Here is a 22,569-nt window from a genome sequence, read left to right as displayed (position 1 = left end):
AACTATTAATTTTGTTATTAATAATACTATCGTGGCTATGAATGCTTTGCATCTTGGCCGATTTTTCCATCACGTAAGTGGAGCAGGATGATCTGCTGGGTGTAGGGTAGTATGAACACTGAAATCTCTCCACTGTGTGGAGAAGACTTGTACTGATTGAGTCAGGAGACTGTTTTAGACAATCGTCAAGGGGTTTGGCCTTTAGCTGTAGAAGATAAATGACCTTAGATGAGACAAAAAGATTCAGTTCAGTTCAGTTCAGTCACTCAGTCGTGTCGACTCTTTGCGACCCCATGAACCGCAGAACGCCAGGCCTCCCTGTACATCACCATCTCCCGGAGTTCACTCAAACTCACAACCATCGAGTTGGTGATGCCACCCAGCCATCTCATCCTCTGTCGTCCCCTTCTCCTCCTGCCCTCATTTTTTCCCAGCATCAGGGACTTTTCAAATGAGTCAGTTCTTCGCATCAGGTGGCCAAAGTATTGGAGTTTCAGCTTCAGCATCAGTCCTTTCAATGAACACCCAGGACTTATCTTCTTTAGGATGGACTGGTTGGATCCCTTGCAGTCTAAGGGTCTCTCAAGAGTCTTCTCCGACACCACAGTTCAAAAGCATCAATTCTTCAGCACAAAGGGATTGCTAGATATTAAATATTTATTATTGCATCACTCGAGGTACCCTGAGAAGGTGATGGTCAGGATCAGATTGTAATTACACGAACCCCTAACTGTGACCAGATTGATAGAACAGACAGTGTGTCATTTGGATCCACCCGCTCCTGGGAGGCTAGCTTCACGTACAGTTTCCCTGTCACAGGTCTCCACCAGAGCTGTAGCAACAGTGCATCCTCCAAAAGGCCATTTAATGAAGTTTCTTGAGATAGACTTCCATACAGTAAGTGCAGTGTTTCAGCATATCACATTCAAATGGCCCGGGATTTGGAACCGTGGAAGATGAGGGTTTATATTCTGACAGTGCCCTTAAAGCTCTGAGCTTCAATTCAGGGTCAATACTTAGACGATGAGAATTATCAAGAAGGCATAGGTCAGTGTCAGGACTGGAATACCGGGTGCAAAGCTGCTGAAACAGTCACAGCTAGGGCTCTACGCACATTTGAAACAAGTTCTCACAGGTCGAATGCCGGAACTGTTCACTCTTCCCTCTGGTCTAAATAAAAGCACCGTATGTTAGGGGCAGAGATCCAGTTCACCCCTTTAATCTGACCAGGGGCACGGAGCGCCTGCAGTGTGACAATGCGGCCGGGGAAGGCTGTGTATCAAGGAGAGTGGGGTCTCTGTTGTCAGGGGCCGAGGTTCGGAAGGCGGTGTCAGGGAGTGGGGCTGGGTGACAGCCCCTGAGGCTGTTGGATGTCATCGGTCCTGGTGCCTCTTACCCATGTCTCAACTCCGCCTTTAATTTTCTGTGTTCCGCTGCTTCCGCATCCGCACCTGGCCGAGGCTGGAGGAACGGCCCCTCCAGGGGGCACCTAAGTCCCAGGGACACAGAACAAGCAGGACCACCCCAGACCCCACCCCTTCTCCACCCCCTTTCCCTTCCCCTGACTCCAGAGCACTGTGCCCCTGCTTGGGGCCAGCAGGCCACAACCACGGGTGGCCTCGGCACCAGAGGGCCCCGAAATCCTCCGAACCCATCAGTTCTAGGCATGCACGCCTCCCCTTGGCATTCCTTCCAGGAAACACCAGGAAATGCTCAGCCCCCCAGCTCCCCTCCCTCTGCCTGCTGCCCCACCCAGGAGCTTCTCCACGTGGTCTCCTCCACCCGGTGTGCGATCTGTGAGGACACGCACTGTCTTTCAAGGGAAGGCCTCTCCTGATTTACTTGCCTATTATTATTCCCATACAATCAACATACTCTGCCTACAACTGAAGTCTGCCTATCTCGTAGTTTTATATGAATAACCATAAAAATCTCTTAAACCAGGGCACTTCCCTGACGGTCCAGTGGTTAAGACTTCACCTTCCCACGCAGGGGGTGCTGGTTTGATCCCAGGTCGGGGAGCTAACGTTCCACATGCCCTGGGGGCAACACCCCCAAAAAACAAACAAACAAACATAAAACAGAAGCAATATTGCAAGAAATTCAATGAAGACTTTTAAGCTGTCCACATCAAAAACCCTGTAACACAAACAAACCAAAACTCCATTGATTCTGAAGTTTGCAAGATGCTGTGAGAAGAATGCAGGAAGGGAGGTCTCCTTGCCCCCGCGGTCAGGAAGCAAAAGCAACCGTGGAAAACGCCAACAGCACAGTCAGCACACCGCGGGAGAACAGAGTTGCACCCTTCTATTGGCACAGTCACTTGACAAAGGCTGGTATGAATAAAAAGTTCCAAGGTGCAAGACACGCCGGTCCCAGGCCAGCAGAAGCGCACGGAGGAGCGAGGCGGGCGCGGCACCGCAGGGGCGGGATCTATCGAGGGTGAGCGGGCAGCGGAGCCCGGAGAGGACTGGAGTCTTGCGCCGCATCACCGCTCAGACCAGCAAATCTCAGCCCGCTTGCCGGTACCGTGGAGACCTTTGAACGGCTGTGTCCCCTGCATATCCCACCCGCCATGATTCTGAAGCCGCACTCATTAAAGGGGGTGCATCATTTCCTGTAATCCCTGCTGAAGTCAGAGGAAGAGATTTCAGTAAAGGGCTCACCATCCATGTGCTCAGAACACAGGGCACGGGCAGGAACCGTCTTCTGATCAATGAAGGACACAGAAGACATCGGACTTGAGCTGTGAGTCGGCAGAGCTTGCCGCGGCGAACCTCAAACAATGACAGGGTCCCGGGAATTTCAAGTACTTTACATTAAGAGAAAAAAAAAATGTATGTAGAAAAAAACAAGTTCTAGAAATGATTTTTTAAAATCTGTATTTTGAAGAAAGGGAGACCCACCCATGGCATAAAATTATAAAATACAGTAACAAACATGTAAGTCATTATCAGGATTGTAATTCCCGTAAAACACAAACACCTGCACAGAAATAAACCCTATGTCCTGGAGAGCGCATGAGAGCCAAAGACGGGAGGACAGGAACACGCGGTGGGACCGTACGGACACAGGTGTGCGCTGCGGGGCGCCCTCTCCACCAGCCTCCCCTGCGGGCCATGCTGGGCCTCACCACCTGGGGGTAGCACGGCCCGGGGACCACGGAGCCTGGAGACCAGAGCGTATCCCCACAGAACGGGCGAGAGCGTGCACACACACACACACACACACACAGAGGGAACCGCGAGCATTTGACAGGGCTGTCTGTGCTTTTGTGTGGCTGTGCAGAGAGCCCCCGGCGTGTGTCGGGGCTGCCTCTGTCCGTGAGCTTGGCACCCTCGGGCGGTCTCACCCCGCGAGTCTGCAGCGGGCCGTCACAGGGTGGAGTCCCAGAACTCGGGGGGCAGCCTGCGGCAGGGGGCCCTCTCGGGCTTCCTGCACGGAGGTGGGGGAGGCGCCCGGGGCTCCCTGGGGGGCAGGATTCGGGGCCAGTCCGCCCGCTCCTCGCAGAGTCTCCGTCTCCAGTCCAGAAGCTCCCGCAGGGCCACGCTCTCGTTCTCTGATAGCCTCAGCTGGTGGATAACCTGGGGGAGGAACGCAGGAAGAAAGGAGCATTGGACACTGCGCAAGAGTGAGACAGAGGGCAGGGTCAGCGTCAGACGCCGGGGCTCCGCTGGCTGGGGAGAGATTTTGAGCACCCCCCGAGACCCTCCCAGCTCTGCTGCCCCGGGAAGTGGCATCCCACCGAGAAGCTGACTTCTAAACAGCAGCCCGGCAACCCGGAAGCCAAACAATGCATCACAGGTTCAAATACAGAAAGAAATTCAACCTTGGATTCCAGGCTCAATACAAATGTCCCTCAAAACTGAAGGTGACATAAAAAATGTTTTCAGACAAACAAGAACTAGGAAGTTTCACTATCACAAGTCTTGCCTATTTTGTGAACCTTAACAAAACAAGCAAGATGAAAAAAAAAAGGAAATTTAAGAGGGAAGTCAGGACCCTGGTATTAAATGCATGGGTAAACATAAGTTATGTGTTCGGAATGTTGCAGACTTTAAGCTGTATGTAGAACAACATGCCAACAATAGCTGCAAAAGTCAGGAGGGGTCACGTGGAGCTCAGAGGTTCTGAGGTTCTAGCAGTATTAGGAAAAAGACAAAATTAAAACAATTTAAGATGAAATTAGGGTTTCCCTGGTGGCTCAGTGGTAAAGAATCCACCTGGAATGCAGGAGATTTCAGGTTTGATCCTTGGGTCAGGAAGATCCCCTGGAGAAGGGCATGGCAACCCACTCCAGCGTTCTTGCCTGGAAAATCCCATGGACAGAGGAGCCTGGGGGGGCTACAGTCCATGGGGTCGCAAAAGAGTCGGAACAACAGCAACAATGATGATGAAATAAATCAAGATTGATGCTTTATTTCCTAGTGAATGTACAAAAAGAATAATGATAGAATGTGCAATTAACAAATTAATATGAAATAATAAATTTCAATTAACCTAAAAGGAAAAGGTACGATATATATATGAGGAAAATATGTGTGTGTATGAATACATATATACCGGAGAAGCTATATATATATCTCGGTGAACATTAGATATATAGGTGAACATATACGTGGATATATAGGTAACTCTATATCTAGGTGAACACGTATATAAATGGAGGCCAAGTCCTCATGAAACAGGGTGGAGCAGAACAGGACCCAAATCTCCACCCAGCAGCTGGCACTGCTCCTCCTCTGCGGCCGGCTGGCGTGTGCTGGGTTTCATGCTGGTGTGACCACACACCCCTCCTCCTATCAGCACAAAATACCTCCCTTCTGTAGCTCATCTCAGTGCAAAACTCTTTTCAGCAGCTTTTCACAATGACCACAAATACAGACGAGCTGGTCGAGGTGTGAGCCTCGGCTGAGACCTTCCTGACAGGGAAGACCAGGAGACCGAGTCACTCCAGACACACCCTGACCTGCAGACAGTGACTTGCATCGGCTGCTGATCTGAATGAGGCTTGTGGGGAGGGATTTTGACATAAAATGTCCTAAATCCCCTGAGTCATTGCTTCACTGCGGGGGGGGGGGGGGGGGGGGGGCGGGGGGGGGAGCTCTCTATCCTTTCAAAGCTTCTCAACGTTTACTAAAAATATCTGAATTCCAAGCACATTATAAAAGGTGAAACCTATACATACAAAGCATTAGAAAGCACTTTCTTAACGAGTATATCAATGTCTTGAATAATGTAGTGGGTACAGAAGAACACCAACTTTGAATCAACCACCAAGAGCTTTCTATGCTTCCTTGATAAGCAAAAAATCTGACTGATGTTTGCAATAATCAACTAATGCTTAGAATAAACCCTCTTATTGAGAGATCCCATGAAACTTGAATCTGTATCACAGAGATTAATAGGTATTGAGTAAAATCTAATAGGTATAGAAAGATACCTATTTGGCATAAATGGGATACTAAAATATTAACATTATTGATCTTCATAAAAAAAAAACAACGAATCTTCACAGGTTATATCTTACACGAAGGTTAAAATTCTGTGTAAGGACAAGTGACAGGTCACTACTTTTAACACAGTGAAGTTCAGAGGGCATTTTAAAATGATGATCTGTGAGACAATAAACAGAAGATCAGAAGATGAGGACGGGCCGCCCTGTCTAATGATCCTTAACCTGATTTATTTAGATTTATTAAATGTATCAGACTACAAGGCACAAAGGTTGTATTTGTCACAGTGAAGGAGCTTTACTATTTTAGAATAGTGAACAAATGCAACTATGAATGTTATTTAAATGGTGGCTAAGCAATACATGAAGAATAAAAAGTATCTGCGATGTTATCCAGCATGATAAAAACATCTAAATCACTTTTCTCATCTTTAAATTTCATGCCCTATTCGTAGTAACAAAAACTCTTATAACTTCTCTTATCATTATTTGATATTTCACAAGTTAAGTAATATTATTAATGATACTGACACACATATTATCATTACAAAGCCAATAATGGCTTTGTAAAATTTTAGCTTCAGTGTTGAAAGGGAACCATTTCTTTCCAGGAAGAGAAGTGACCCTGGGGGTTAAGGATGTTGATGGTTCTGGGAACCTGGAGTCAGCCGGCATCACCCCAGGCCTCACTGATCCTGACGTGTGTGGAGGATAAACGGCGGCATATTGGTGTCCTTTAAATCTTGTTTCTCATTGCTATAAAAGACATATCTCCAACGCACGCCACCACCTCAGACAGCTACTTCCTTACTTATTTTCTTATCTGGCATGTTTTATAGAATAGTGTTTGCACAGAAAATCATTCTCTTTCCCAGAACCGGAAGGTAAGAGTTGTAGCTGCGGAAGTAAGAACGGTTCCACACCCAGGGACCCCTGGGTTCCACGTGGCACCACCTCTGGGCTGCATGAAAATGACCAATACCCTATTTTTAAAGAAACTTCTAGACACGTCAGTCACGTAGGCGTCTTAACACGCTGCACGTGGCGTGGAGACGGAGGCGTCAACAAGAGTTTGGCCCTTGTTATTAAGTTTTCCTTTCTTTGTTTTCACCATTTACCTGGGAAAGGGGGCTCTATGAAGGAAGGTCTGGAAAGACTTCACAGAGGTGGGAACTTTCGATCTGAATTTTGAAGAAATGAGAGGGGCATCTGGAGGAATGGGGGAAGAAAAGGCTGGGGGAGGCATTTTCACGCTGACGCAGACAAGTGCCAGTCACAACACTGACCTCCCTTCTCTAACAGGGAGTCACAAACCCACGGGGATTTGGACTCTGGTATGAGCAGGGCTGGGGTGCTGGACAGACCAGGACTCTGCGGCCAGGGTGTCTGGACTGGAACCCTGAATCTCCTGCCTGATGGCTGCATGACCTGGAGCGAGTGCGTTGCCTTCCTCGCCTGTAATTCCAGTAATCACACCTCCAGAGGACAGGTGTGGGCTACTCCAGTGCCCTAAAAATGTAGCGAGTGCCCTGTGAATGTGGGCCGTTATGACTGCGTCATTGCTACTAATAACTGCTTGACTTGAGAAAATCCCTAAACCTTCTGGTTTACGGTTATCCTCGTGACAGTCAGATAATGTTACATGAAAATAATTTGTGGCCCAGCTCAAACGGTGAAAAATCTGCCTGTAGCATAGGGGACCCAGGTACCATTCCTGGGTCAGGAAGATCCCCTGGAGAAGGGAATGGCAACCCACTCCAGTGTTCTTGCCTGGAGAACCCCATGGACAGAGGAGGTTGGTGGGCTACAGTCCATGGGAATGCAAAGAGTTGGACATAACTGTGTGATTAACAAGGAAAGCAATACAAAATAGTCTTTTCCTTCCTTGTTCATAAGATCTCAAAATAAGAGTAACACACTGGATTTATAACATAACTGTGACTCATACAGGACTCTAAACTCACACATGAATGATCACATTCTGAAGCCATTTCCCTGTGGGCCGGGATCCTCATCCTTGAACAAAATCTTTTTGTTTCAGCAGGTTTTTAACTGGAAGATTTCTTCACTGAAACAAATCCTTAGAAAATAGTGACACTAATAACTTTATACAGGGAACAGATGGTTGCTAGACTTAACCTGGTGATCCTTTCATAATATATGCAAATAGCAAATAATTACACCTGACGCTAACATAGTATAGTGAGTCAACTGCATTTCAGTTAAAGCCAAAAGAAAATACCACTGGGAGAGACTGGGCTTGCCCTAGTCTTTCTCACAACTGCATGTGAATCTGAAATTCCCAACTAAAATTTCAACAGGAAAAAAAAAAGAAGAAAATAGTGCTAACTAAGACACTGGTGACTAGGAAATGGACAATTTGGTATAGGGGGTTAAAATAACGTTTTCTTCCCACTTTTGAGAAAATCTTGCTGATTAGGTATTTAAAAGTTTAAGACGTGAATCTAGACTGAACCCCCCCACCCCCAGCCCCAGAATTATAAACTGTTTTGTGTCTTCTAATGTCTTCCCTGGTGGCTCAGTGGTAAAGAATCTGCCCGCCAACTCAGGAGACAAGGGTTTGATCCCTGGGTCAGGAAGATTCCCTGGAGAAGGAAATGGCAACCCTCTTCAGTACTCTTGCTTGGGAAATCCCATGGACAGAGGAGCCAGCGGGCTACAGTCTATGGGGTCACAAAAGAGTCGGACACGACCGAGCGACTAAAACAAACAACAGAAACAAGTCTATGTTTGTGCCTTTGTGTGCACACAGTGGTGTCTGACTCTTTGCGACCCCACGGACTGTAGCCCACCAGGCTGCTCTGTCCATGAAAATTTCTAAGCAAGAATACTGCAGCGGGTTGCCATTTCCTTCTGCAGCGGATCTTCTACACCCAGGAATCAAACCCGTATCTCTTGGGTCTCCTGCACTGTCAGGCAGGTTCATTACCAGCTGAGCCATCAGCGAGGCAACAAAGAATGTATCAGTTCAGTCGCTCAGTCGTGTGCGATTCTCTGTGACCCCATGGACCACAGCACACCAGGCCTCCCTGTCCATCACCAACTCCTGGAGCCTACTCAAACTCATGCCCATTGAGTTGGTGATGCCATCCAACCATCTCATCCTCTGTTGTCCCCTTCTCCTCCTGCCTTCAATCTTTCCCAGCATCAGGGTCTTTTCCAAGGAGTCAGTTCTTCACATCAGGTGCCCAAAGTACTGGAGTTTCAGCTTTGGCATCATTCCTTCCAATTAATATTCCGGACTTATTTCCTTTAGGATGGACTGGTTGGATCTCCCTGCAGTCCAAGGGCCTCTCAAGAGTCTTCTCCAACACCACAGTTCAAAAGCATCAATTCTTCAGCCCTCAGCTTTCTTTATAGTCCAACTTTCACATCCATACATGATGACTAGAAAAACCACAGCCTTAACAAGACGGACCTTTGTTGGCAAAGTAATGTCTCTGCTTTTTAGTATGCTATCTAGGTTAGCCATAACTTTCCTTCCAAGGAGTAAGCATCTTTTAATTTCATGGCTGCAGTCACCATCTGCAGGAATTTTGGAGCCCCTCAAAATAAAGTCTGACACTATTTCCAATGTTTCCCCATCTATTTCCCATGAAGTGATGGGACCAGATGCCATGATTTAGTTTCCTGAATGTTGAGCTATAAGCCAACGTTTTCACTCTCCTCTTTCACTTTCATTAAGAGGCTCTTTTGCATTAGGCAATGGCACCCAACTCCAGTACTTTTGCCTGGAAAATCCCATGGACAGAGGAGCCTGAAAGGCTGAAGTCCATGGGGTCGCTGAGGGTCAGATACAACTCAGGGACTTCACTTTCACTTTCATGCATTGGAGAAGGAAATAGCAACCCACTTCAGTGTTCTTGCCTGGAGTTCTTCTTCGCTTTCTGCCATAAGGGTGGTGTCATCTGCATATCTGAGGTTATTGATATTTCTCCTGGCAATCTTGATTCCAGCTTGTGCTTCATCCAGTCCAGCGTTTCTCATGATGTACTCTGCATATAAGTTAAATAAGCAGGGTGACAATATACAGCCTTGACGTACTCCTTTTCCTATTTGGAACAAGTCTTTTGTTCCATGTCCAGTTCCAACTGTTGCTTCCTGACCTGCTTACAGATTTTTCAAGAGGCAGGTCAGGTGGTCTGTTATTCCCATCTCTTTCAGAATTTTCCACAGTTTGTCATGATCCACACAGTCAAAAACTTTGGCGTAGTCAATAAAGCAGAAATAGATGGTTTTCTGGAATTCTCTTTTTTTGATGCATCAACGGATGTTGGTAATTTGATCTCTGGTTCCTCTGCCTTTTCTAAATCCAGCTTGAACATCTGGAAGTTCACAGTTCACATATTGTTGAAGTCTGACTTGGAGAATTTTGAATGTTACTTCACTAGCGTGTGGGATGAGTGCAATTGTGCAGTAGTTTGAGCATTTTTTGGCACTGCCTTTCTTTGGGACTGGAATGAAAACTGATCTTTTCCAGTCCTGTGGCCACTGCTGAGTTTTCCAAATTTGCTGGCATATTGAGTGCAGCACTTTCACGGCATCATCTTTGGAGGATTTGAAATAGCTCAACTGGAATTCCATCACTTCCACTAGCTTTGTTCGTAGTGATGCTTCCTAAGGCCCAGTTGACTTCACATTCCAGGATGTCTGGCTCTAGGTGAGTGATCACACCATCGTGATTATCTGGGTCATGGAGATCTTTTTTGTGCAGTTCTTCTGTGTATTCTTGCCACCTCTTCTTAATATTTTCTGCTTCTGTTAGGGCCATACCATTTCTGTCCTTTATTGTGCCCATTTTTGTATAGGAGATACCAATTAGATATGAAGATGGAATGTAAGTGATATAAAGACTGACTTCTTGCAAGTTTTTGCATCCTTAAGTAGGAGATTTATAATTTGTTCACTTACTGTCAGGGGTTAAAAAAACCCCCCACAAAATCTCTCACAACCCAGAGGGAAACACAACATGATGTAAAGGCTTAATGAGGTTTATTACATATATATCTACTTACTAATTTTTAACGGTTTTCTATTGTGTCATTAACAGAGTCCTGTGAAATGAACTAATTACTAAATGAGATTCAAATTTTCTTCACTTCCTGTGGCTATGCATTTTTATGAATAATATTAATAAATGTAAATTAATAATTTGCTGCTGATTTTTACCTTAAGTCTTCCCCTTCTAGGATAAAAATAACCTTTGTTAAATAATTCATATGTAAAATCATGTTGCTGTTCATTTGTCACAGAATTGATTTTCCTATTGACTGTTCACCCAAAGGTGAAAAGAGGCATTTACTGACATTTATGGAAATTAAGAGAAGGCAGCAGCTTGGCTGACTGAATACCGAATATTAGCGTTTCAAATGCAAATCCGATTTCCACTCATGCTAACAAGATGTTGGAGGAAAAAACAATACAGAATGAAATTCAAAAATCAGTTTGTAAAACCAAAGTTTAGCTAAATAGACCCCAATGGTACGGCTTAAAATGAAATGCCCTTTAAAAAGTCTTTGATTAAAGGGGTGTATATCTCAGTACATTTTTAAAAAATTTTAAAAAAAAAAAGGTCTGAAATCAAAACAGCATTTCTCCTTTAGGCAGAAAAAGAGTTGATCCTTCTTAATTCAGAAATAGTCATTTATACAGCAATCCAATTAAGCTCATTCTTGCTATCTTGTTTCCTGTTTTTGCCTAAGGGTTAAAAAAGGGAAAACAACTCTTCAAAGGAAAAAATTCTATTGGAAATAAGAGTGTGTCTGGACAACAGGCAGTGAGGGAACAGAGGATTTTAACTTTTTACCTTAGCTGTGCATGTTGACTTCTTAAAAAAATCAACCGCTCTCCTTTACTTTTATAATGAGTAATATTATATTGGAGCACACTTAATATAATTTAAACAGACATTTGCACTTTGCAGCTGATTTTAAGTTCATAGCTAAGAATAAAAATGGACTCTGATGAGCAGATGCATGTTTTGTGCCTACTGATGGAAAGTTATGAAATAGAAATTCATGACTATACGTCTCATGATACAATTAATCTGTGACATTTCAGAATACGGATTTTGTATGAGCTCTAGTCTCTTACCTCAGTTCATTGAAAAAACATGGCAGCACCAGTATAACTGACTAGAAGATTGTAGCAAAAATTAGTAACATATATTTAGTGCACATTTACTGTAATGACACATAGTAATAGGTTCAAGTACTGAGAATATATGGAAAACCACAAATCCATGTTATTGGAAGCATAAAAAGTAAGAGCGCTACAATTCCTTTAAAAATATTTTTCCTGGGATTATATGGGAGGCTCACTGCAAGGACCAGGAGGCATTATAAGGACAAACCATCTGCTGGATTTTCTCTCTCCAAAGGACGTCTGTTTATATACTTGGCTTGTTCAAAAATCTTCAGAGCCACCGCCTTTCCCTAGCCTAAACAGCCCAGTGCACCTACCTTAGCATGTTACAGTAAGCCCTGTATTTCCTGACCACACTAATCACTCCAGCTTTATCATCACTCATCTTCACAGACTCTGTGCCAGTCTAATCAGAGGTACCCGTCCAACTACAGAACATGCTCTGTGAGCCGACATATCTTCTCTGTAACAGCCCCAGTCTGTACACCCAGATATAGAAAGCTCCGCAATTCTCAAAAGCCCGTTCCAAACATCAACTTTTTGATCTTGTCTTACATTCTTTTTTTAACTTTTAAAAATTAAAAAAAATTAAATTGGAATAGTTACAATGTTGCGTTAGTTTCTGCTATACCACCATGTGAATCGTCTATACGTACACAGAGAGCCCCTTCCCCTTGAGACTTCCTCCCACCTCCCCATCCCGCCACTCTCGGCCATCAAAGAGTCACATGGGATCCTAGTAAAAAAATCTCATAACCATGTGAAATAAGCAGGTTAAGGATGGTTAGCCCTCTTTTCATAGATGTTGAAATTCATCTTTAAAGCCCAAACTCACTTCGCCAGTCAGTGGTAGAATCTGGATTCAAATTCAAGTACATTGAGTTTAGTCAACCTTCTTAATCACGCTGACTTCCAAGTTTTTCCTGTCTGCAATGCACGTTTTCAACAGTTCAGTTCAGTTCAGTTCAGTTCAGTCGCTCAGTCATGTCGGACTCTTTGTGACCCCATGAATCGCAGCACACCAGGCCTCCCTGTTCATTACCATCTCCCGGAGTTCACTCAGACTCACGTCCATCGAGTCCGTGATGCCATCCAGCCATCTCATCCTCTGTCGTCCCCTTCTCCTCCTGCCCCCAATCCCTCCCAGCATCAGGGTCTTTTCCAATGAGTCAACTCTTCGCATGAGGTGGCCAAAGTACTGGAGCTTCAGCTTTAGCATCATTCCTTCCAAAGAAATCCCAGGGTTGATCTCCTTCAGAATGGACTGGTTGGATGTCCTTGCAGTCCAAGGGACCCTCAAGAGTCTTCTCCAACACCACAGTTCAAAAGCATTAATTCTTCGGCGCTCAGCTGTCTTCACAGTCCAACTCTCACATCCATACATGACCACAGGAAAAACCATAGCCTTGACTAGACGGACCTTAGTCGGCAAAGTAATGTCTCTGCTTTTGAATATGCTATTTAGGTTGCTCATAACTTTTCTTCCAAGGAGTAAGCGTCTCTTAATTTCATGGCTGCAGTCACCATCTGCAGTGATTTTTGAGCCCCCCAAAAATAAAGTCTGACCCTGTTTCCACTGTTTCTCCATCTATTTCCCATGAAGTGATGGGACCGGATGCCATGATCTTCGTTTTCTGAATGTTGAGCTTTAGGCCAACTTTTTCACTCTCTTCTTTCACTTTCATCAAGAGGCTTTTTAGCTCCTCTTCACTTTCTGCCATAAGGGTGGTGTCATCTGCATATCTGAGGTTATTGATATTTCTCCTGGCAATCTTGATTCCAGCTTGTGTTTCTTCCAGTCCAGCATTTCTCATGATGTACTCTGCATAGAAGTTAAATAAGCAGGGTGACAATATACAGCCCTAATGTACTCCTTTTCCTATTTGGAACCAGTCTGTTGTTCCATGTCCAGTTCTAACTGTTGCTTCCTGACCTGCATACAGATTTTTCAAGAGGCAGGTCAGGTGGTCTGGTATTCCCATCTCTTTCAGAATTTTCCACAGTTGATTGTGATCCACACAGTCAAAGGCTTTGGCATAGTCAATAAAGCAGAAATAGATGTTTTTCTGGAACTCTCCTGCTTTTTCCATGATCCAGCAGATGTTGGCAGTTTGATCTCTGGTTCCTCTGCCTTTTCTAAAACCAGCTTGAACATCAGGGAGTTCACGGTTCACGTATTGCTGAAGCCTGGCTTGGAGAATTTTGAGCATTACTTTACTAGCATGTGAGATGAGTGCAATTGTGCGGTAGTTTGAGCATTCTTTGGCATTGCCTTTCTTTGGGATTGGAATGAAAACTGACCTTTTCCAGTCCTGTGGCCACTGCTGAGTTTTCCAAATTTGCTGGCATATTGAGTGCAGCACTTTCACAGCATCATCTTCCAGGATTTGAAACAGCTCCACTGGAATTCCATCACCTCCACTAGCTTTGTTCGTAGTGATGCTTTCTAAGGCCCACTTGACTTCACTTTCCAAGATGTCTGGTTCTAGATTAGTGATCACACCATCGTGATTATCTGGGTCATGGAGATCTTTTTTGTACAGTTCTTCTGTGTATTCTTGCCACCTCTTCTTAATATCTTCTACTTCTGTTAGGTCCAGACCATTTCTGTCCTTTATCGAGCCCATCTTTGCATGAAATGTTCCCTTGGTATCTCTAATTTTCTTGAAGAGATCTCTAGTCTTTCCCATTCTGTTGTTTTCCTCTATTTCTTTGCATTGATCACTGAAGAAGCCTTTCTTATCTCTCCTTGCTATTCTTTGGAACTCTGCATTTAGATGTCTATATCTTTCCTTTTCTCCTTTGCTTTTTGCCTCTCTTCTTTTCACAGCTACTTGTAAGGCCTCCCCAGACAGCCATTTTGCTTTTTTGCATTTCTTTTCCATGGGGATGGTCTTGATCCCTGTCTCCTGTACAATGTCACGAATCTCATTTCATAGTTCATCAGGCACTCTATCTATCAGATCTAGGCCCTTATATCTATTTCTCACTTCCACTGTATAATCATAAGGGATTTGATTTAGGTCATACCTGAATGGTCTAGCGGTTTTCCCTACTTTCTTCAATTTAAGTCTGAATTTGGTCATAAGGAGTTCATGATCAGAGCCACAGTCAGCTCCTGGTCTTGTTTTTGTTGACTGTATAGAGCTTCTCCATCTTTGGCTGCAAAGAATATAATCAATCTGATTTCGGTGTTGACCATCTGGTGATGTCCATGTGTAGAGTCTTCTCGTGTTGTTGGAAGAGGGTGTTTGCTATGACCAGTGCATTTTCTTGGCAAAACTCTATTAGTCTTTGCCCTGCTTCATTCCACATTCCAAGGCCAAATTTACCTGTTACTCCAGGTGTTTCCTGACTTCCTACTTTTGCATTCCAGTCCCCTATAATGAAAAGGACATCTTTTTGGGGTGTTAGTTCTAAAAGGTCTTGTAGGTCTTCATAAAACCATTCAACTTCAGCTTCTTCAGCATTACTGGTTGAGGCATAGACTTGGATAACTGTGATATTGAATGGTTTGCCTTGCAGACGAACAGAGATCATTCTGTCATTTTTGAGGTGGCATCCAAGTACTGCATTTCAGACTCTTTTGTTGACCATGATGGCTACTCCATTTCTTCTGAGGAATTCCTGCCTGCAGTAGTAGATATAATGGTCATCTGAGTTAAATTCACCCATTCCAGTCCATTTTAGTGCACTGATTCCTAGAATGTTGACGTTCACCCTTGCCATCTCCTGTTTGACCACTTCCAATTTGCTTTGATTCATGGACCTGACATTCCGGGTTCCTATGCAATATTGCTCTTTACAGCATCGGATCTTGCTTCTATCACCAGTTACATCCACAGTTACGAGACAGAAAGTGCTGTGATGGGTTTACAGGACTTAGAAGCACGCAATATGGCCCGCCCCCTCAAGAGGTTTTCATTCAAAGTGAGTGATAAGATGTAAAACTCAGACAGTGAGATGAACAGACATGCCTAAACAGGACACCAACGCAAAAACGTCATGAGGAAGCACAGCATTAATCGGCCAACAAATTGCAGATACAGTGACTATGGTTGCAAGACAGCAGAGCTGTGACTCCATTCAAGGCAGCATGGCCAAAAAATTCCTACTGCGCTGCGGGATTTGTTTTGGAATGAAAGGATGAGTCAGACACTAAAAGAAGAAAGGCTGCTTGAGTCAAGTGAATCAGGAACCCGGTCCATCCTTTTGTTCATATAGACACTGACAGTGACCCCAAATCACAGGAGACGGTGAAGCACTCTGCCATGTGGGGTGCAGTTTGAGACTTAGCTCCAAGCTAGCAATGGAGAGGGAAGTCAGAAGGGAGGCAAGATGCCGGTGTGAAAGTAAGCAAAGCAAAGGTCTCAACCGCAGCAGCCCCCAGACGATGAGGGTTCACGTCCAAGGACACTCACCCCCACTGTCCAAACAGCCAGCATCTGCACTTGCATTAGTTTGCAGGGCACAGCTTACCTGTTAAGCTATTCATTTCTCAAAATACTTTTTCTGGAAACAATTACAATCTGTGTGTCATGATAGTAAATATAATTAAATAACAGTGAGAAAAACCACTTCATGAAACTGAATGCTAATAAAACCTTTAGCCCAATTCAAATAGGTTTTTAAAATCAAGTATAATTAGCTAAAGGGTATAGTTTAGCAACTCCATGGACCGTGAACTTACTGCACGGGGGAATAATCTCTGTCCTCAACCTCGAGTCTCCCTCCCAGGTCTAGCTACCCACCAGAGCCACCCACTTGAGAATGAGAGATAAGACAGGCAATTCTTTCTAATCATGAAATGCACAAATAGGTCCTGAAAGTGTTAGACCATTTCTCCAGGGCGCCCAGTGTATTACAGGGCGCTGATTTTGTCCCTGATTAAAATCAAGTCTATTGATTTTGAGGAATTTCTAAGTGACCAGTTGTTAAGAACTGCAAGCTTCTCTTTTACATATGTATGACTTGGTGGGGGCACTAGAAACTCCAATACTTTGGCCACCTCATGCGAAGAGTTGACTTATTGGAAAAGACTCTGATGCTGGGAGGAATTGGGGGCAGATGGAGAAGGGGATGACAGAGGATGAAATGGCTGGATGGCATCACCGACTAGATGGACATGAGTTTGGGTGAACTCCGGGAGTTGGTGATGGACAGGGAGTCCCGACGTGCTGCGATTCATGGGGTCGCAAAGAGTCGGACATGACTGAGTGACTGAACTGAACTGAATTAGGTTAAACTTAAGTAAGCACTATAAATAATTCTCAGTAGCAACACGTAAAACATCAGGCCAAATAAATGATAAAAGGTATCCATCTGATGTTTGACAGAAAACAACAAAATTCTGTAAAGCAATTATCCTTCAACTGAAAAAAATAATTTTTTCTAAAAAGGTATCAATGTCTTTTACTCAAGCTGCTATCTGTAACAGGCAAACCACAAATACCAATGGACTGACCCCAGAGAAGTATATTGCTCATGTTAAGGCTACAGTGGGTATTTCTGCTCAGTAGATGACCGTATACATTGTTGTGACTGTACTATGCATCTTCCAGGGTCTTGGAATATTGTGTAGCCAGCTTTTGGACGGGAAAGGAAACAGACCCCTGATAGCTGAAGGGAGGTTTGCAGGGTCATGCCTGGACAGACTCGTATCACTGTAGCTCCCCTCCCATTGGCTAGAACTCAGTCACATGACAGCTCCCAACCACAAGGATGCTGGGAAATGTAGTCTAGCCAGGTGCCTCAAAAGAAATGGATTAGGTGGGCATTAGGCCTGCCAGGGTGCGATGTCTGGGGTAAGTGACAGCGTCTTTAAGACAGAATCATGGCAAACCACTGGGTACAGACGCTAGAGAAAGGAGGGAAAGGAAACCAGATGTCAGGAAGCATCAGGAAGAGAAAGAGACAAGATTTTGCCACAGTTGGCAACATAAGAGAGCAAATCTCTTTAATTGAGACTTCCTTCCCAAACCAGACAACAAAAATCACCTGCAAGTGTATAAAACTAAATCCACTAGGGCTTCAAAATTCAGCATCATTGACTTCATGACACTTCTTCCCAATATCATAGTTCATCTGTTTTAGAACCTATTTCTGGCAGAGTCAGAAGTACGAAATGACAGTTTCAAATAATAGTGTAATCACAGAGATCAGTGAAGAATCAGGCCCTGGAGGTCTTCTAAGGTCATAAAACAAATTCCTTCACTGATGTTGGCTGATTACGTTTTAGCACCATGGGAAACTTTCTATTCCTTGAGCCTAGATTTTCCTTTCAAAGTTGTCAGATCCCATTAACATACAGAGCATCAATAACCTCAGATACGCAGAAGACACCACCCTATGGCAGAAAGCATAAAAGAACCAAAGAGCCTCTTGATGAACGTGAAAGAGGACAGCAAAAAAGTTGGCTTAAAGCTCAACATTCAGAAAATGTTGATCATGGCAATGTAAGATCATGGCATCTGGTCCCATCACTTCATGGCAAATAAATGGGGAAACAATGGAAATGGTGAGAGACTATTTGGGGGGCTCCAAAATCACTGCATATAGTGCTTGTGGCCGTGAAATTAAAAGACGCTTGCTCCTTGGAAGAAAAGCTATGACTAAACCAGACAGCATATTAAAAAGCAGAGACATCACTTTGCCAACAAAGGTCCGTCTAGTCAAAGCTATGATTTTTCCAGTAGTCATGTATGGATGTGAGAGTTGGACTATAAAGAAAGCTGAGTGCCAAAGAATTGATGCTTTTGAACTGTGGTGTTGAGAGTCCCCTGGACTGCAAGGAGGTCCAGCCAGTCCATCCTAAAGGAGATCAGTCCTGAATATTAGTTGGAAGGACTGATGCTGAAGCTGAAACTCCAATATTTTGGCCATCTGATGTGAAGAATTGACTCCTTGGAAAAGACCCTGATGCTGGGAAAGATTGAAGGCAGGAGGAGAAGGGGACAACAGAGGATGAGATGGTTGGATGGCATCCCTGACTCGATGGACATGAGTTTGAGCAAGCTCCGGGAGTTGGTGATGGACATGGAGGCCTGGCATGCTGCAGTCTGTGGGTTCACAAATGTTGGACACGACTGAGCGACTGAACTGAACTGACTGAACAATTAACAAGTCAGAACGTCTGGGGCCCAGGTTCCCAGGTGTCAATATTCCAATTCTCTGTTATCTTGGGAGGAGTAGAATTATTTGTCTTCTTATATTTTCCACTTACAGAAAAGGCAAATACTTGCCTTTTACTTATTTTCTGAACAGACCAAGGTTTCCAAAGCTGGTTAATTGTCTTAAAGAAAGACAATGCAATACGATCATAACTGGTATTTTACATTTAGCCTATTGCTAGAGTATGTAACTTAGCTCCCCTTTTCTAGCACTAACATGTAACTCATGGTAATTTCTATTGCTCTTCATTAAAACATCCAGTAATATGTAGATTTATTTATTCCCTTCCAGCTTCGCTGACCATCTCAAGGTCCAGGCTGGCTGTACACAGGGTCTCTGCTCCTTCCCACCTGAAGGGCTCCCCTGACCCCAGCCTGGCTGACCCTCTTGGCTTTCTACCTTCTCTTTGCTCAGCAAGGTTTTTGTTTTGTCATCTGATTTAAGATTGCAGCCTAACCCAACCTTCCTCCACACCACTGTTGTCACTCCCAGCCCTGCTTCTCCTGGCTTCTCTCTTTTCTTAAAAAAAAGAATATTGAAGGAATGAGAAATCAGAATCATGACTATGTTTTAATTTTTTGGCCATGCCACACGTGGGATCTTAGTTCCCTGACGGGGGATCAAACCCATATCCCCTGCAGTAGAAGAAGAGTCTCAACCCCTCGACCACCACGGAAGTCCCTTGACCAAGTGTTTAAAAAGGAAAAAGGTGACCTGCAGAGACATCACGAGATCCTTCTCCTTTTAAAAACACAGGCATCAAGTGTACTTCAATAGTTCGGTCCAGTCGCTCAGTCGTGCCCGACTCTTTGCGACCCCATGGACTGCAGCAGGCCAGGCCTCCCTGTCCATCACCAGCTCCCTCTGGAGCAGAAAAACGTACAAAATCACAGTCACAATTCTGCTCTCTCATCCTTTTCACACTTCTTAAAACTGAATTTTCCTCTTTGATGACAGTCAATGTCTTCACCGGAAAAAACCATCATGCGTTGAAACATCTAGGACACACATACGGTACAATTCTATGAAGGAAACATACAAAATATGGGATTTATTTTTGTTACTTTCCAAGTTTCTATATATCTCTACCGGACATGTCCCTTCTGTTGAAAGCGCTGCCGTTTCACTTCTACCATCCAATTAATTGACCGCCTTCATTTCTCGCACGTAACGAAGTCATGAGGTGTACATGCAGATCTCCCGAAACCTCAGCCATGGGGAACCACGCGCTACGCTATGTCTCCCTTGGTGAGTGGCTTATCAGTGAGATACATGTGATTCCTTTTGAAATGGTTGCCTAATTTCTAATTCCCAGCATGTGTTTTAGAATCACGCCTTAACAATTAAACGAAAGGTGCCTACATTTTGCTGTTTTATCTAACACACTTTTTTTTCCCCTGCCACAATACATTTCAAGCAGTCCCTGTGACAAATAAAATGGATAAAGAAAGAAGGCATTGGGTTTATTGAGTGGTCTGCAGCTCTTCATTTCTTTGATATGTGACATTACAAAAAGGTTCCTTTGATGGTTCAGTAAAACAAACCACATAACAATTTGTTTCTTGATGTGGATCAATTGCATATTGATTCTGTTCGGGCTTTCATTGGAGGCTGTGTCGAGAGGCAGTAGATATTTATTAAGCTCTCAGGCACCGGATGGCCACTATTTTATCAGAAACCATCTACAGTTTCTTACAGTGAATATCTGAATACATCAGAGAGTAAGCACAACTTTTAGTGCTCTTTATAAAAGCTAAAGGATATAACAGAAGGCTTGGCAAGAAACACAATAAATGAAATGAAAATTAAAGATTGTAAGCCATGCTGTATCACTGTGAGGGAAGGAAAGAGATGGACTAGGAGTGTGGGGTTAGAAGATGAAAACCATCATATAAACAATGGATAAAAAACAAAGTCCTACTGGCTAGTACAGGGAACCCTATCCCATCTCCTGGGATTAACTATAATGGAAAAGAAAATGTCAAAAAGAAGGTATGTATGTGTATAACTGAATCACTTTTCTGCAAGGCAGAAATTAGCACAGCATTGGAAATCAACTATACTTCAATTTAAACAAAATAGAGAATAGAAAAAAAAAACTTGTGGCTCTAAAGTAAACTTTATAGATGATGAGAATAAAATCAAATCTGTGTGCCAGTCAAAATTCTTCTTTGTAAGCAACAGAAACTAACTCTCACAGGCAGAAGCATTACCGGAAAGCAAAATAACGGCATGAATTTAAGAAGGGCAGGTTTGGCACGTGGGCTGGACCCAAGGCGACTGCAGTGGCTTGTGGTCACAGACACGGGCTAACATCTGTGGCCCCTGGAGGGAGCCACCACCCCTAGGTGGCCCCCCAGGGGTGACATCTATTCTCACCCCTTCCGTTGTTTGTCTGTTAACTCATAATCCACGGTGGACAGGCTGAGCACGTGTCACAAGCATCTGTCTAGTTCTCCAAGGAGGGGAAGAAGGTGAAATCTCTTCCCTTAAATTTTCATTGTGGTCGGTGAGAAATTTAAATATGTGGCTAGCAGCTAAAAACACAACCAGAGACGTCCATTATGGCTATTTAAGACTTTTACCTTGACCCAAACTTTTTTTGGTTTGATCTCGACCCAAGTCTTTTGGAAGACTTTGCCTTCCAAAATTTATGTAAAAGCTAGATGACGTCTCCATCACTTTTAGTGAGTTATGGCAAGTTTCTTCTCAGAAACAAGACAGAGGATCTTGACATCCATTCAAACCCTGGACTCTGCGTTTTCCCTATGATCTCTGGCAAATTACTAAATCTATTTCTTGATTTCTTTATCTACAATAATGCCCAGACATTTTATCTTCCTTAAAGGGATTTCATTAAAATCACTGATGATGTTAATTAAAATACAGACATCCTCAAAGAGGAATTCAATCTTTAGTCAGCATTTAATTTTATTGCTGCATGCCCAGTCAATTCAAGGCAGATTTCATAGAATTCTTACTTAATTGCTTTACTAGAAAATCTAGAATGCAAGATGCCTGATGTGTTTATATTTCCTCTATAAAGGTCACCCAAGAGGCATTTATGCTGAGAGATGTGTGGTCGTTCAAGGCAGAGCTCCACCTAACCATGATGGGCACCCAGCACTGACCCACGTGTCCTGCCAAGAGAAAGCCTGCGCTGGGCATGCAAGAAAATGAGCCTGGTTTTCCATTTCCTTGAAAAAAAAAAAAAAAAGCACTATGAGATAACGGGGGGTTGCCTGCCTTTGAAAATAAGCTCTCTGTGAAAGCTGGGAATGGAAAATTATTCCCAGGACTTCCTTGAGGGTCCAGTGGGTAAGGCATTGCCTTCCAATGGAGCGGGCACAGGTTCAGTCCTTGGCTGGGGAGCTAAATCCTACATGCTTTGTGGCCAAAAAAAACACAGAATCTGAACATGTGTACACCCATGGCGGATTCATGCTGATGTATGGCAAAACCAATACAATATTGTAAAGTAATTAGCCTCCAATTAAAATAAATAAATTTAAATTAAAAAAACAAAACAAACAACAACAACAAAAACAAACCCACATAAAACAGAAGCAGTACTGTAACAAATTCAATAAAGAGTTCAAAAACGGCCCACATCAAAAAAACTCTAAAAACAAGACAAAAGAGAAAAATTAGTCCTGGTGACCTCTCCCACCTCTCTTGACATCTTAACCGAATCAACGGAAAACCAGAGGGAAGCTGCCAAGATACCTCTGTTAACGCACCTTCTTTCCAGATGAACCCCCTTCTCTGTGACCCGCAGC

At 43.9% G+C, this 22,569-nt stretch overlaps 1 protein-coding gene across 4 annotated transcripts in view; it reads right to left on the bottom strand.

Moving 5' to 3' along the window:
- Window positions 1-2,865: 2,865 nt before the first annotated feature.
- The window catches only part of MYO16 (myosin XVI), a 526,459-nt gene continuing 506,755 nt past the window's right edge, over window positions 2,866-22,569 (bottom strand). For all 4 annotated transcript variants that reach the window (XM_069602005.1, XM_069602006.1, XM_069602007.1 and 1 more), the window contains one exon: window positions 2,866-3,584. In XM_069602005.1, the coding sequence (XP_069458106.1) occupies window positions 3,375-3,584 (210 nt within the window). In that variant the 3' untranslated portion in view covers window positions 2,866-3,374. The remainder of the gene's footprint in view (window positions 3,585-22,569) is intronic.

The sequence above is a fragment of the Ovis canadensis genome, chromosome 10 (genome assembly GCF_042477335.2).
Source record: "Ovis canadensis isolate MfBH-ARS-UI-01 breed Bighorn chromosome 10, ARS-UI_OviCan_v2, whole genome shotgun sequence".
Classification (NCBI taxonomy): Eukaryota; Metazoa; Chordata; class Mammalia; order Artiodactyla; family Bovidae; genus Ovis; species Ovis canadensis.
This window is presented reverse-complemented; position numbering and strand designations above follow the sequence as displayed.